The sequence below is a fragment of the Bombina bombina genome, chromosome 8 (genome assembly GCF_027579735.1).
Source record: "Bombina bombina isolate aBomBom1 chromosome 8, aBomBom1.pri, whole genome shotgun sequence".
Taxonomy (NCBI): domain Eukaryota; kingdom Metazoa; phylum Chordata; class Amphibia; order Anura; family Bombinatoridae; genus Bombina; species Bombina bombina.
In genome coordinates, this window is record NC_069506.1 from 17,572,911 (window position 1) to 17,589,095 (window position 16,185).

The following is a 16,185-nucleotide window of genomic DNA, read 5'->3' on the forward strand; positions in this document are numbered from 1 at the left end:
AGCACTGCTAAACTGTCATAAAAGAAAACAGCTAACTGGACAAGAACGTTGTGGGCGGAGCTTGGCGGACATTTTTAGCTGCTAACAAACAATGATTAATTAAAAGTTTAATGTACCTCTTACAAGCTTCCAGATTTGAGACCTGTTGCAAGATGTTTAGTATGTAGCAATAAAGAATAAGTATTGGGTCTAGACTGTCCCTTTAAGTTTAAGCCTGCTTCTCTGTGTGCCTAAAGATATTCCTCATAGGAAAGTATAGAAAAACTGATTATCATTAAGAAAACAAATTCCGCACAACCCCAGCCAGTAGAATCCCTTCTGGTATCATTTTACGAAAAGGTCAATAAATACCTTGAGATGAAATGTTAGTGGTGCATAATAAAACAACTTTCTCAGTTGTCTCAAAACTTAAAATGCACCTGCTGACTTACCAATGCTAACCCTGCTACATATATTCCCTAATTGGACTTAGTTGATAGCAACTGCAAAACAATGCACTTTATACTAACATGAGAGTGGCTAGCCTTTATATTTGCAGACTCAAATCAAGATTGTCTCCTCCAAGTAAGGTAAATAGTGATTGGGGAGTGGCTATTAAAAAACTATTGCAGCAAACAAGATGTTAATTTGCTTTTAAATGTTTGACTGATGTTTGATAATGTATTCTATAGCAACACAACAGAACTGCCTTGTAATTACAAGGTGTTTACTGTCTCTTTAAAGGTGTGTGAGTGAGGTATAATTATTCTCTGATCCCTTACCTGCTATTTCATTCATGTACTTACCCTAATTTTTGGTTTTTCCCCCTTTATCACTGAAATCCTGTGCCCATAAACATCCATGTCAACTTCTCTCACATACGAAAATACTTTATTTCCTCTGTTCTCATTTTTCTCCGTAATGCTAAAGGGCTGCAGTCCAGTTTCATTGCCAGTATAGCTGGCCAGCACATAAGTGCAGGTTCCCTGTAGGTCAAACTTGTAGCCATCGAAGGTGGTGTAGTGAGGGTCCCCATTGCCCCTGCACATCCCTGTGTATTTAGGTACACATACTGCTTTACCCTGTTTAACTTGGCAGCTCTCCTTAGCTCTGCACTTGAAACGCCTGCATGGATCTGCAATATGAGAAGAGTTATCTGAGAATATGGGGAGACATCTGTATGACCAATAAAGAGCTTATTCACGTCTTTTCTGTACATAGGAAGTGTTAGGGGAGACACATTTATTATTCATTCTAGTTAATTCTACTATTAAAGGGACAGTCTACTCCAGAATTGTCATTGTTTAAAAAGATATATAATCCCTTTATTACCCATTCCCAGTTTTGCATAACCAGCACAGTTATAATAATTTACGTTTTACCTTTATGATTACCTTTTATCTAAATAAAATGAGAGAAGCGCTCAACCTGGAAACGAACAATAGCATAATAGCTTGTTCTATGGCTAGTTACCACCCAAGAAGCAGCCTCTTTTTGCTCAACATGTGCCTTTCACAGAGAAAAACTTTCCTGGAGCATATCAGTCTGATCCTGACTTCACAGTACAGTCCAGCCCCGAAATACCAGGCAATCCTTCTCTGAACGAGAGAAACAGCAAAACCCCAGACGTACGTTTCGGCCTATTGTGGGCCTCGTCAGTGAGGTGCAGCCATATCCCTCTAGGCACACTGAGCACCTTTTATCTAAGCTTCTGCAGCCGCCCCCTTATTTCAGTTATAATAATATACTTTTTACCTCTGTGATTACCTTGTATCTAAGCCTCTGCAGACTGCTCCTTATCTCAGTTATATTAATATACTTTTTACCTCTGTGATTACCTTGTATCTAAGCCTCTGCAGACTGCTCCTTATCTCAGTTATATTAATATACTTTTTACCTCTGTGATTACCTTGTATCTAAGCCTCTGCAGACTGCTCCTTATCTCAGTTATATTAATATACTTTTTACCTCTGTGATTACCCTGTATCTAACCCTCTGCAGACTGCCCCTTATCTCAGTTATATTAATATACTTTTTACCTCTGTGATTACCTTGTATCTAAGCCTCTGCAGACTGCCCCTTATCTCAGTTATATTAATATACTTTTTACCTCTGTGATTACCTTGTATCTAAGCCTCTGCAGACTGCCCCTTATCTCAGTTATATTAATATACTTTTACCTCTGTAATTACCTTGTATCTAAGCCTCTGCAGACTGCCCCCTTATCTCAGTTATATTAATATACTTTTTACCTCTGTGATTACCTTGCATCTAAGCCTCTACAGACTGCCCCCTTATCTCAGTTATATTAATATACTTTTTACCTCTGTGATTACCTTGTATCTAAGCCTCTACAGACTGCTCATTATCTCAGTTATATTAATATACCGTTTACCTTTATGATTACCTTTTATCTAAGCTTCTGCAGACGGCCCCCTTATTTCAGTTCTTTTGACAGACTTGCATTCTAGCCAATCAGTGCTGACTCCACAGAAGTGAGCACAATGCTATCTATATGGCACACAGGAACTAGCGCTGTCTAGCTATGGAAAAACTGTCAACATGCACTGAGATAAAGGGCGGCCTTCAAGGGCTTTTAAATTAGCATATGAGCCTACCTAGGTTTAGCGTTCAACAAAGAATAATAAGAGAACAAAGCAAATTTGATGAATAAAGTAAATTGCAAAGTTGTTTAAAATGACATGCCCTATCTGAACCATGAAAGTTTAATTTTGACTAGACTGTTCCTTTGAGAGGACATGAACGTCAGAATTAAAATGCCATGGATAAGATAGAGCATTCCATTTCAAACACCATCTCAATTTACTTTTTTTATTAAATTTACTTTATTCTGTTTGTATCCTTTTCTGAAACGCATCCCTAGGTAGGTTCAGAAGCAGCAATGTGCTACTGGGAGCTAGATGGTGACTGGTGGCTAAACACATATTTTTCTTTTGATGGGCTAATCAAATAGGCTCAGCTAGCTCCCAGTAGTGCGATGTTTCTTCAGAGCTGACTTTAAAGGGACATGAAACCCATTTTTTTTTTCTTTCATGATTTAGAAAGAGCAGGCAATTTTAAACAACTTTCTAATTTACTTCTATCATCTATTTTGCTTCATTCTCTTGATATCCTTTTGCTGAAAAGCATATATAGATAGGCTTAGTAGATGCTGATTGGTGGCTGCACATAGATGCCTCGTGTGATTGGCTCACCGATATGTATTGCTATTTCTTCAGCAAAAAATATTTAAAGAATTAAGCATGTTAGATAATAGAAGTCAATTGGAATGTTGTTTAAAATTGTATTCTCTAGCTGAATCATGAAAGAAAATATCTGGGTTTAATGTCCCTTTAAATGTGTTTTATTCTCTTTGCAGATGAGTAATTTGCAATCAATGGTGCAAAAATAAACTGTGATACCATTTTAAAATAAACATGACACTTTTGTAAATTCACTTTTTAACGTGTATTTTTAAAATGAATAAAGTGGGTTATGCATGTGATTTTTAATGCATATTTTGATTAGGATTTATACCTTGCACTTTCAATATACATTTTAATCTGCGTATTTCATTTACCTCTATACTGTAATGTATGTATGTAGTATATGTGTCTATTGCATGTGGAATTGTATGTTAGTGAGATGAACAGCTATCAAGGTAAACTTGCCTTAAAGGGACATTAAACTCTAAACCGGCAGTTCCCAAACGGTGGGGCGGGCCTCCCCAGGGGGGCACCAGAGCTCTTAAGGGGAGGTGCAGGAGCCAAAGGGGTTACGCTGTCTGCATTTAACATTGCACCAGCAGTTCTTGTGAACTGCTGGTGGAATGCCGCCCCTGCAGATTTGCGGCCAATCAGCCGCTAGCAGCGCGTGTCAATCAACCCGATCGTTTCTGTCCGCGGCCTCAGAGGTGGCGGACAAGTTATGGAGTACCGCTGCTCCATAACTTCTGTTTCCGTTGAGCCTGAAGGCTCGCGCGGAAACAGGGGCATCAAACTCCATTCGAGCTTGATAATTCTGCCCCATAGTGTTTTTTTGTTTGTTTTTAAACGTAACATTTCTTTGGCGCCTGACTGCTTCTGGAGTTATCAGCGCTGTGAGGAGAGTGTGCACAACATTTTTTTAGCGCCTGACTGCTTCCTGAATGAGACTGCAGTGCAGTGAAGATCGTTGTGTGGCCGTAAGTACAAATGGCCAGATCAGACACATAACATACATTTTATTGCATAAAATCAGGGCAAGAGATTAAAATCTTAAAACACAACCCATAAGAATGTATTTTATTGTAATAAACAGGGTTAAAATGTTAATATCAAAATTAAGTCACCCATTTAACTTTTTCTTATTTCATAAAATAAACCAGAGATCTGATCTCTGGGTAATTTTATAAGCGCTAATTGCTACTGCGAGCTTGCAATAGCAATGACCAGCCACATGTAATCTGTCCCTAAATAATGCAAACCATACAGATCAGATAACTCTATTTTCATGTGCATGTGTTTTTCTATTAGGGTAATAAGTGTTTTGGGTATTTTGTCACAATCGCATCACCTTTCTTTTAGCAACAAAAAAACAGCAAGTTCTGCAGAGGAAAATGTTTAAAGAATAGAGGGAAAAAAAAGGTTTATTGCCTTATTGGTCCCACAGGGAATGCTCATTTAGTAGCTTTCAAGACAGCTGAAGAAGAAATCGGTGAGGTCTAAAATGCCTAAGGAATACACCTTTGAGAAAGAGCCTGGATGACGTGAAATGCGTCAGGGAACGTTTTTGGGAGTTCTGATGTTACCTACACTCCTTTCTACGTCTATCAAATGTGAGTTTTTAAGTATCGTAATAAAAGTTTTTTTTAACTTTTAAGTGCTAATGGATTTTTTGTTCCAATTTGAATATTGAAGGACAAGCCGATAAGGTGAACACAGTTGTTTACATAGTACGGAATACAGAATCTTGGTCCATTAGAGAGTATCACAATCTACTAAAAAAAGCATTATAAATACAAATGTCACTGTGTTTTCATACATGTGTAGTGTAGTTTTATTATGATTTCTACTGTGCACCTTAAACAGTTTTAATTTTAATTGTTATTTCAGTACATATTTTTCTTTTTTTTTCTTAAAACACATTTTTTTTGCAGAGCAATTTTGTGAAGATTTTTAATGTTTTTTAAATTAACAGTATAATTTTTAATGCATCATTTTATTTCAATATTTCATTCAATTTTTTGTGAGTCCTATTGTAATCTATACATACTGCATTTTAATGTCTCTTTAAAGGGACACTCAAGTCAAAATTTAATGATTCAGATAGGGCAGAAATTTAAAAAAACTTTCTAATTTACTTCTATTAACAAAATGTGCACAGTCTTTTTTATATTTACAGTTTTTAAATCACCAGCTCCTACTAAGCTGACCTACTGAATTCACAGACTATACGTGCATGATTTGTGATTGGCTGATGGCTGTCACATGATGCAGGAGGAGTGGAAATAGACATAAATTTGTCAGAAAAAAAGCTACTACTCATTTGAAGTTCAGACTTAGGTGTAGATTTATCAAATGTTGTATGTACATGATCCGCTGTAGCCCAACATCGATAAATGCTTGTGCAATGCCGCCCTCTGCATATTTGCGGCCAATCGGTCGTTAGCAGGGGGTGTCAATCATTCCGATCGTGTCCGATCGGGATAATTGCTGTCCGCCACCTCAGAAGTGGCGGACGAGTTAAGGTGCAGTGACCTTACGACCGCTTCTTCTTAACTTATGTTTCCGGCGAACCGGAAGACTCGCGTGGAAACAGCAGCAAACGCTGCATGATAAATCTACCTCTAAGTGCTATTGTATTGTCTTGTTATCATACTTTTGTTGTTTACGCAAATCTACTGTATTTACTGGTCTTTTAACCATCCATGATCCATTTCAGTAACTTGATACATTTCTGCACTCATCCTCTTTGGCAAGGGGTGGAATGTCACAGTTTTTTTCTCTTACCTACGTAACATCCCAGAACTCCGTTCTTCACTTCACATTCTTCATTGGCGCCGCATTTCAGTGGTTCACATGACACACCTTTAATGGGATCACACGTGCAGGTTTCCTGGCATTGGCTTGTCACTAATTTCTGATTAGGCTGTGGAGCAATAAACGATTAATGCTCAGAAAGGTCAAACAAAACACAAGACAAACAATTATATTATTGGCAAATCTACCTTAAAATAAATCCCTTTGTGATAGCAGCCGCAGTTTTCCAGTGGAACACACTGTATGCCATCACATAAGAAACCATCAAGACAGTCACACCCTTCAACACATGTTTTTGGGCAACCAAGTCTATCTGTGAGTCCAAAACAGCTGCTCTTGCATACCTTTGCGCACATCTTGTAAACGCTATTCGCAGGACACGAAAAAGCTGAAATAGATAATGTTAAGCAAATATTATAAAAGTATATTATTTGTAACATTAAAGGGACATTGAAGTCAATGTAAAAAAATTAATGATTCAGATAGAGTGCATTAAAGGGACAGTAAAGACAAAATTACATTTTCAAGATTCAGATGGAACATACAATCCAAAACTGCTTTCCATTGCACTTCTATTATCTAATGTGATTTGTTCTCTTGGTATCCTTTATTGATGAGTAATCCTAGGTAGGTTCAGGAGCAGCAACTTGCCACTGCTCCTGATTGGTGGCTGCACATTCATGTCTCTTGTGATTGGCTCATCTGACATGTTCAGCTAGATCCCAATGGTGCATGCATTGCTGCTCATTCAACAAAGGATACCAAGAGAATGACACTTGATAATAGAAGTAAACTTCTTTCTGAATTATTAAATTAAAATGTAATGTTTCATCTCCATTAACAGAACAACAGCAATTTACATCTATTATCAAACTGAATTTTTACTTCCATCTCTTGTATCTTTATTTAGGTTATGTATTGCCATAAATGCAGCATTATTTGCTGAATTATCTAGATGCCCATTGTGATTATGGTAAGCACCCTTGTTGCCATATTTACCATTGCATAAGCAGATGCTTGTGCAACGCCACCTGGTTCTCAATTTTAAACCTCCAGCTACAAAATGGCAAAGACTAAGAACTTAAGAAGCAGCAGTCTTAACATAGCTGTTACTATTGGCTGTAAGATTACTCATGCGAGATCTGATCAATGGAACCCATACAGTTGACCAAGTGATCTAAATTATACAGGTGACAGTTATATACCATGTAATCTGACATATACTGCATATATATATATATGTGACAGTTATAGACCATGTAATCTGACATATACTGCATATATATATATGTATGTGACATTTATAGACCATGTAATCTGACATATACTGCATATATATATATGTATGTGACATTTATAGACCATGTAATCTGACATATACTGCATATATATATGTATGTGACAGTTATAGACCATGTAATCTGACATATACTGCATATATATATGTATGTGACATTTATAGACCATGTAATCTAACATATACTGCATATATATATATATGTATGTGACAATTATAGACCATGTAATCTGACATATACTGCATATATATATGTATGTGACATTTATAGACCATGTAATCTAACATATACTGCATATATATATGTATGTGACAATTATAGACCATGTAATCTGACATATACTGCATATATATATATGTATGTGACAATTATAGACCATGTAATCTAACATATACTGCATATATATATGTATGTGACAATTATAGACCATGTAATCTGACATATACTGCATATATATATATATATGTATGTGACATTTATAGACCATGTAATCTAACATATACTGCATATATATATATATATATATGTATGTGACAATTATAGACCATGTAATCTGACATATACTGCATATATATATATATATATATATATATATATATATATATATGTGACAGTTATAGACCATGTAATCTGACATATACTGCATATATATATATATATGTATGTGACAGTTATAGACCATGTAATCTGACATATACTGCATATATATATGTATGTGGCAGTTATAGACCATGTAATCTAACATATACTGCATATATATATATATATATATATATATATATATATATATATATATGACAGTTATAGACCATGTAATCTGACATATACTGCATATATATATATATGTATGTGACAGTTATAGACCATGTAATCTGACATATACTGCATATATATATATGTGACAGTTATAGACCATGTAATCTGACATATACTGCATATATATATATATATATATATATATATATATATATGACAGTTATAGACCATGTAATCTAATATATACTGCATATATATATATGTGACAGTTATAGACCATGTAATCTGACATATACTACATATATATATGTATGTGACAGTTATAGACCATGTAATCTAACATATACTGCATATATATATATATATATATATATATATATATATATATATGTGACAGTTATAGACCATGTAATCTGACATATACTGCATATATATATATATATGTGACATTTATAGACCATGTAATCTGACATATACTGCATATATATATATATGTATGTGACAGTTATAGACCATGTAATCTGACATATGTACAATGCTAATACAGCATAATAAGTTCCTACATTGCATGGTAAGTACCTCCTACCAATGCTAATTGGCTTATAGTTTCTTCCTGTTAATTTTTATTGGCTGACAGTTACTACTGCTAATTCTCATTGGTTGATAGCTACGTCCTGCTAACGATCATATTTAAAAGCTGCTCGTTCATATCAATGTTAGAACATTATTTTAGCAATGTGTCTCTTTAAGCACTTACAGCAAAAAGAGTCATTCCTCCACGGCTGAACAATGACGCCTGCAGTTTGACAGTCTGCCACATAACTCTGGATACCAGCACAGACAGAAGCCATGGCTCCATTACTAATGGCTACATCAAACACACAGTTGTTAAAGTAGGGCTCAGGGTTGATTATAGAGTAGCAGTCTCTAAAAGGGCCGTTGACCATTTTCAGTACACCACAGTACCGGTCTCCTTCATACGTCTCCAGCTTTCCCTTGGTTGGTTCTTCACATTTCTCTTTACATTCATCAATACAATTCTCTTCCTCTTTTGCTATCTTCCAATATTTTCCCAAAGCAACCGAATCTTTTAAAAGTCTTCCATTATGGAGCTGGTAATCATCAGTATTGTTTCCATTATAATTGCCGCATAATCCTTCTACGCGGTCTTTATAGCTGGAAGGGAGTATGACTGTGATGTGGTAAACAAAGTCATAAATCACTTGGAGACCAAAATTGGTAACCACGATCACACCGTTGCCATGTTGATATGCCTGAATTTTGCCTCCATTCCTTTTAATGGGAAGGTTAAAGATCTCTCCATCCACCTGTGTGATGTAAGTTAAATGATACCAGATTTGTAAATCACAATTTGTACATATTTTTACTCCAATACAATGTGCTACTGCATTATATAGTACTTATATAGGACCAGATTATGGGGCCTATCTATCAAGCTCCGAATGGAGCTTGATGCCCCGTGTTTCTTGCGAGCCTGCAGGCTCGCCAGAAACAGCAGTTATGAAGCAGCGGTCACAAAGACCGCTGCTCCATAACCTGTCCGCCTGCTCTGAGCAGGCGGACAGACATCGCCGGAAATCAACCCGATCGAGTACGATCGGGTTGATTGACACCCCCGCTGCGAGTCTGCACGGGGCGACGTGCACCCTGGTGCAATGCTGAATACGGAGAGCGTATTGCTCTCCGTATTCAGCGAGGTCTGGCAGACCTGATCTGCACTAGCAGATCAGGTCCGCCAGACTTTGATAAATATAGGCCAATGAGTGGAGCGCAAAATAGCACTTACGCAAGAGCAATATTTGTGCTCCACTCAGTAATACCAGCGCACGCAAATGTGTGCTGGTATTACAAATTGAGCGAAATGTGAACGTAACCTCATGTTCGCATTGCAGGGAAACTTTCCACTCACGAGAGAGCGCTTTTATGTGCTCCATTGGGAGCCTTGTTCTTATGCCGTCAGACACGGCTGAGAACCTAGTGCAGCAAACAGGATAACTCGTGCAGTGATGGGCAAATTTTAAATATATATGTATATGAATATATACATATATATCTATGTGTTTATATGTGTATGTACACATATTAAAAAATAAATATATATGTATATAAGCATATACATATTTATTAACAGCGAACACACAGTCCCCATAGACTACAATGCAAAGGCACTTAACAGTGCCCTTTTTTTCCCTAACACCCTAAGTACCCCTGTACACTTTAATCCCCTAAAAAAAGATGCTAAAATTTTATCTCAACAAAAAGAGACCTCACACTTAATTTTAGGGGCAGTTGACGGTTATATTACCAAAATTAACCATAGATCTTACCTCTGGATAATTTTTGGAGCGCTAATTGCTACCGCAAGCTTTAACCAGCCACTTGTAATGGATGGTTATTTATTGTGCGCCAGTAAACAGGTGAATTTGCCTGTCTACGGGTGCGTGATAAATCAGTGCTTCACTTGTAATCTAGCCCACAATATGAAAATCAGAGGAAATTCATGTTATATTGTAAATAGGTAACAGGCAATTGATCAAAAGAGATCAAGTGATTACCTATTTAAATGATATATTCCATCAATATATATCCTTTTTATACATAACAATACCTTACTGGACTATCATAATACATTTAAAAAAAATTCTAAGCGCAATATAATGGATAAAACTTTGGTCAATCATGAAATTTAAGCAGATACAAAGAAGACAACAGAACAATACATTTTAAAAAGTTTAGTGTATTAATATTGTAAACTATTGACTTACCTTGATAACAGCCGGCTGGTCTTTAGACATGGTTAATGTTGTTCCATAAATTACCACTTCTAATGTTTTGGTCTGTGCAATTGGGTCTTGGTCAGTCTTTGCGTTCTGCACAGTTACCATAAAGGGTGTTATCATTTTATCATCTGCAGTAGATTTCACCAGTGTGTAGGTGCAGGTTCCTTGGAAATCATAGCTAAAACCATCAAAGGTGTAGTAATGTGACCCTCCAGAAACAAAACAGGCATCAAGCCCTTTAGAAAAGCACTTACGAATACCATATTCAATTCTGCATTCCTCATTGGCTCTACAAGAATATGGTGTGCAATCAACAATCCCTCCACTTCTACACATGCATTGCACCTTGCAGGCCTCAGTGGGGTGAAAGATTTCACCGGGTTTGTAGTAGACGCCCCTGTAGACACACCCACATTGAGACACAGGTACACATTCATCACCACTGAGAATAAAGCCATCGTCACATACACATCCCTCTCGACATTGGGCATTGCAACCAGTTGGCGGGCGGAGACCAGCACACGTTGTTTGACATCCTTCAGCGCAGAGTTCATAGTGACTATTAGCGCTGCATTGCAAAGCTGAAAGTAAAAATAACATAAACTGTAATACTTAGGCCAAAATAAATACATTCTTTAAAAACTCCAAAATGCGTATGTGTCTTTTATATACATAGTTTATGCATAATACAATGCACATTGATTGTATAGAATAAAACCACACAATTCAATTAACAGAAATCACATTAATATAAATTTTGGGGATTTTGTTTGCCTGAAAAATGTGAGGTGAAAGCTGATTTAATAGCAGTATCAGCTGTGTACTTCCTGCAAAGGCTAATTTGTTGACAGGTACTTTCTGGTAGAAAGTAAGAAGTATTTTTCAGGTACTTGCAAGTGGCAAATGAGTTCTAACATTGATGGTTATAAGATTTTACATTTTGGAAGCAAAGTAAGCATGCTAGCTATTACTTTACTAGGACAAGGCTTGGAAAAGCAGAGGTGGACAAGGTTTAAGGGGTTCTTGTAGACAAACTCAAAAGCAGTGCTCAATCCCAGGCAGCAGTTTCTAAGCCAAATAAGATGTTAACGTTTATACAAAAAGTGGCATGGATGCCAGATAATGAAGCAAAAGTCTACCCAATATAAATCCAGGGTAGGACATAGCCTTGAGTATGGAGTAGAGTTTGGAGACCACTTATTAACTAGGAAATTGTCAAACTAGAAATGGTTTAGAGCAAGGCAACAAAAGTAATAAGGGGGTTGGAGGATTCCAATCAATGAAAAAGTTTAACAATACTGGATCTTATTACTCTAGAGAACAGGCGAATAAGCAATGATAGAATATTCATGGTCTGTATAGAGAAAATAGTTTAATGTTTACTTTTTTTGTATTTTTCTATTCTTTCCACCTCATTTAATACTGTGTATGATACTATTTAACAATACAAATATTCAGTATATTCATACACTGATGCTTACCCAGATAGCCTGTTCTCCATGGATACAAAGTGACACCAGCATCCTGGCAAGTGGCAGCATAGGATGTCAGAGCCTGTTGGATAACAATAAGACGTCCTTTGTTGAAACAGGCATCAGATACACAATCCATAAAATATCCTTCAGGATTATACAAGTGGTGGCAATCTCTGAACGGCCCCTTCTTGTCCAAAATAAGACCACATTTCCCTTCACCCTCTCTATGCTCTTTTTCAAATAAAGCAAAGTCTTTACAGACAGGTGCCTGGTCACCAACGCAGCCTGGCGTGTTATGAACCAACCACAATTCACCAAAGACACTTGGAGTTTCAGTTTTCTCAAAATCGTCATCTGGGTTTCCATTGAAGTTTCCACATAAGCCATGAACAGCGCCTGCGTATGATGCTGGCAAAGTAACAGCAGCGCGGTTCCCAGAGCTAAAGGTTACTGTAAGTTGGAAATCTGTTTGTATTACCAAATCAGTGATCCTTTTGTAAACTGTGACTCTTCCTTGGTCATAATTAAAGGGTAGTTTAGTTAACAATCCATTGAACTGTGGATACAGAATGTAATATGAACATTAGTACAGTTCTACTAGTTATTGAACATGGGTAAAGATTTCTACACATTTGTTTAAAACAGTAAAAGTTGGCCATACACTTTGATATTGCCATAGAAAATGTATAATTATCCATAATAAAAATTAAAAAAACTTGCAATATACCGTATTTTATTTAAATTACATCCTTGCCTTTATTTAACCATAAAAAAAATGTTGGCTTTTCTATTATGAGAATTGGAAGGGCACACTGCAGACTTTACAAGCCTAACCATGCCACATATCTGTCAACAATTGGCCTTAAAAGATAAGATGACTACAAAACAATGCAAGTTTTCTTAACAAAATGGCAGTATCTAGTCTTGTCAACTTCACTAACAAGTCCATACTGGCTACTTCAAATAAAGCAAGTGGTAGTGGAAGTCTGGCTATTAAAAAACAATTACAGCAAATAGAATGTTAATGTATTTGGAAAGTTTTCACACTTCTCTGGTATGTTGATTTATTTCAAGACAACAGAAAATTCATGTTAATTACAGAGTCCTTATGTACCTTTAAAATACAAAATATGTTAAATCCTGCTCTGTAATGTGAAAATGCATCTTCTTGCCTATAATTATGTTTCTACATTAGATAAAAATGCACTGCACAACGGTGATTCAAAGTATGAGTAATTATTAACACCTATTAAAAAGTATAAAATGCACTTACTAGACGTACAAAAGAAATCAGCGCATCATAACGGGGTAGATTTATTATGCAGCGAATGCTGCTTTCTACCCGCGATGTTTCCGTCTTGCCGGAAACATAAGTTAGGTGGCAGACTGCAAGCATTCCGATACTATCAGGCTGATTGACACCCCCTGCTAGCGTCCGCAAATGTGCAGGGGCAGGCATTGCACAAGCATTTTACAAGAAATGCTTGTGCAATGTTAAATGCCGACAGCGTATGCTCCACATTTGATAAATCGGCCGCATAGTGTGATACACTTTTGTACGTCTAGTAAGTGCATGTCATATAGTTAATAGAAGTGTTAATAAATACCCACACTTTGAATTGCAGTTGTGATGTACATTGTAATCTTGTAGTGACTAGTTTGTTGAAGACTTTCAAATTATCTTCTGAATTCTCAGCTTCACTGCTAATAGTGGGAATACACTCACTATCTTTACGGGGATTACCCGGACTCCCAAGAGGAACTTTTAAGTATATATATTGGTACTGTTCTTTTATTATTATGATCTGTACCATCTTTTAACATTATACATCATTGGACTGAAATGTACTTTTAGCACTGCTGATGCTGATAATCTCTTTTTTTTTCTTTTCGACTTGCAGCTTTACAGCAGCTCTGACTGTTCACAGAGCACTTACTCTGGTGAGCTGAAGACATTTGGAGATAAAATATCTTCCCTTTTTACTGTTGTTCAGGTGATATTTTATTATCAGCTTTTTACAGTTATGCTGCATCACTTTCAAGTGATTTAGCATATGAGTATTATGTCCCTTTAAAGACTGTTTTGGAGCAGGAATGCCCATCTGCTAGACATGATTAGATAATACACACGTACACTGCCACTGATTGACTCACCAGCTAAGGAATTACAGCCCTGACACTCTGGAGCTGATATTAACTATGTGCTTAACCCAATTGCTCCTTTTTTTTGGGGTCAGAAAATTGACTTTTCTATTTAGATATAACAGTGTAGCAATAATTTTATGTGTGGAATTTTAATAATGCAAACAAGTTTTACCTGTTTGTTTTCAGTCATGTAAATGAACGTGTTGTTTTTGATTAAAACAAATAAAAGAAGAATCTAAGTTAATCATTATATAGAATGAATGAATAAATGTACATACTTCTACTGTGTCAGGGAAATCTCTGCTAATGGTGATCTCTACACCATATACTTTAGCAGTAACACTTTTCGCCTTTGCAATGAGTTGGTTGCCCAGGTGATCACTCTGCAATAAGACCTGGAAGTCTGGAAGACCTGAGTTTTTGTAAGTGAGGGCAGCAAGGGTGTATTGGCAGGTTCCTTGGAAGTCATATCTCCGGCCATCAAAAGTCACAAAGTGTGGGTCCCCTGATACATAACATGTGCTGTAATTGAGAGGCTGGCAATCTCTGATACCCTTCACGACGCTGCACTCGGTTGAACAGGGCTCGGACTTGCACGTAACATCTTTTGTTAAAGCGTTACATCGACAGCGTTCCTGGCAGTTGTCATCAGCCCAAAATACTTCATCAGGGGAATACTGTTGGCCCTTGTATATACACCCACACTTGTCCAGTGGGATGCACTTGCCATTGGAGTGCACAAAGCCTGAGTTGCACTTACAAACTTCCATGCAGGATTGCTGGCAATTGGCTGGTGCATTCATATCCAAACAGGTTGCATGGCAAGGGTTACCGCACTCTTCATATTGGCTGTTGTCTGGGCAATACATAGCTACAAAAATAGGAAAAAGTAATGTTATGTTAAAAAATTCATTTCATGCACTTTGTGTTCATTTATTTGAGAAAAGATATTTACAGCAGTGGTACATTTTGCTTCATTTGCCTATCATAACCCAGAATCATTTGTTGAGGTGGAAGATTAAATTTGTCTTAGAGTCTTTGGAGAAAAACCTGTTACATAATACACAGTCCATTTACACATAATCAAAAGTCCCCTTTCTACTTTACCCAATTCCAGTGGCAGTAAAGTCATAATTAGACATTCATGATTTAGACAGAACATACAATGTTAAACGGCTTTCCAATTTACTTCTATTATTTAATTTGCTTCATTCTCTTGTTATCCTTTGCTGAAAGGTTTATCTAGGTAAGCTCAGGAGCAACAAAGAACCTAGGCTCTAGCTGCTGATTGGTGGCTGCATATATATACCAATTGTTAGAAACCAGTAGTGCCATACTGCTCCTTCAACAAATGATACCAAGAGAATGAAGCAAATTTGATGATAGAAGTAAACTGGAAAGTTGTTTAAAATTGTTTGTTCTACCTAAATCTTGAAAGAAAAGTTTTGGGCTTCATGTCCCTTTAAATACAATAGAATTGCATTATTGATAAATACTTAACTAAAAGACAATGCAATCACACTTATTTTGAATTTTAAATGAGTAGTAGATTTTTATTGGCAAAAAAGTGAATTCCATTTTTCCTCCTTCTGTATCATGTGATAGCCACCAGCCAATCACAGAATGCCAGTGCCACAGAAATTGTGCATATAAAAAGACTGTGCACATTTTTATAATAAAACTATATTGGAAAGTTTTCTTTAAATTGTAT

At 36.6% G+C, this 16,185-nt stretch overlaps 1 protein-coding gene across 1 annotated transcript in view; it reads right to left on the minus strand.

Annotated features, from left to right (window-relative positions):
- The window catches only part of LOC128638750 (IgGFc-binding protein-like), a 30,332-nt gene extending 15,055 nt beyond the window's left edge, over positions 1 to 15,277 (minus strand). Inside the window, exons 1-7 of the mRNA XM_053690888.1 lie at positions 14,753 to 15,277; positions 12,336 to 12,885; positions 10,840 to 11,435; positions 8,811 to 9,381; positions 6,188 to 6,387; positions 5,970 to 6,108; positions 786 to 1,114 (exon numbers count right to left, since the gene is read on the minus strand). Coding sequence (XP_053546863.1) covers positions 786 to 1,114; positions 5,970 to 6,108; positions 6,188 to 6,387; positions 8,811 to 9,381; positions 10,840 to 11,435; positions 12,336 to 12,885; positions 14,753 to 15,277 — 2,910 coding nt within the window. The remainder of the gene's footprint in view (positions 1 to 785; positions 1,115 to 5,969; positions 6,109 to 6,187; positions 6,388 to 8,810; positions 9,382 to 10,839; positions 11,436 to 12,335; positions 12,886 to 14,752) is intronic.
- Positions 15,278 to 16,185: the final 908 nt, after the last annotated feature.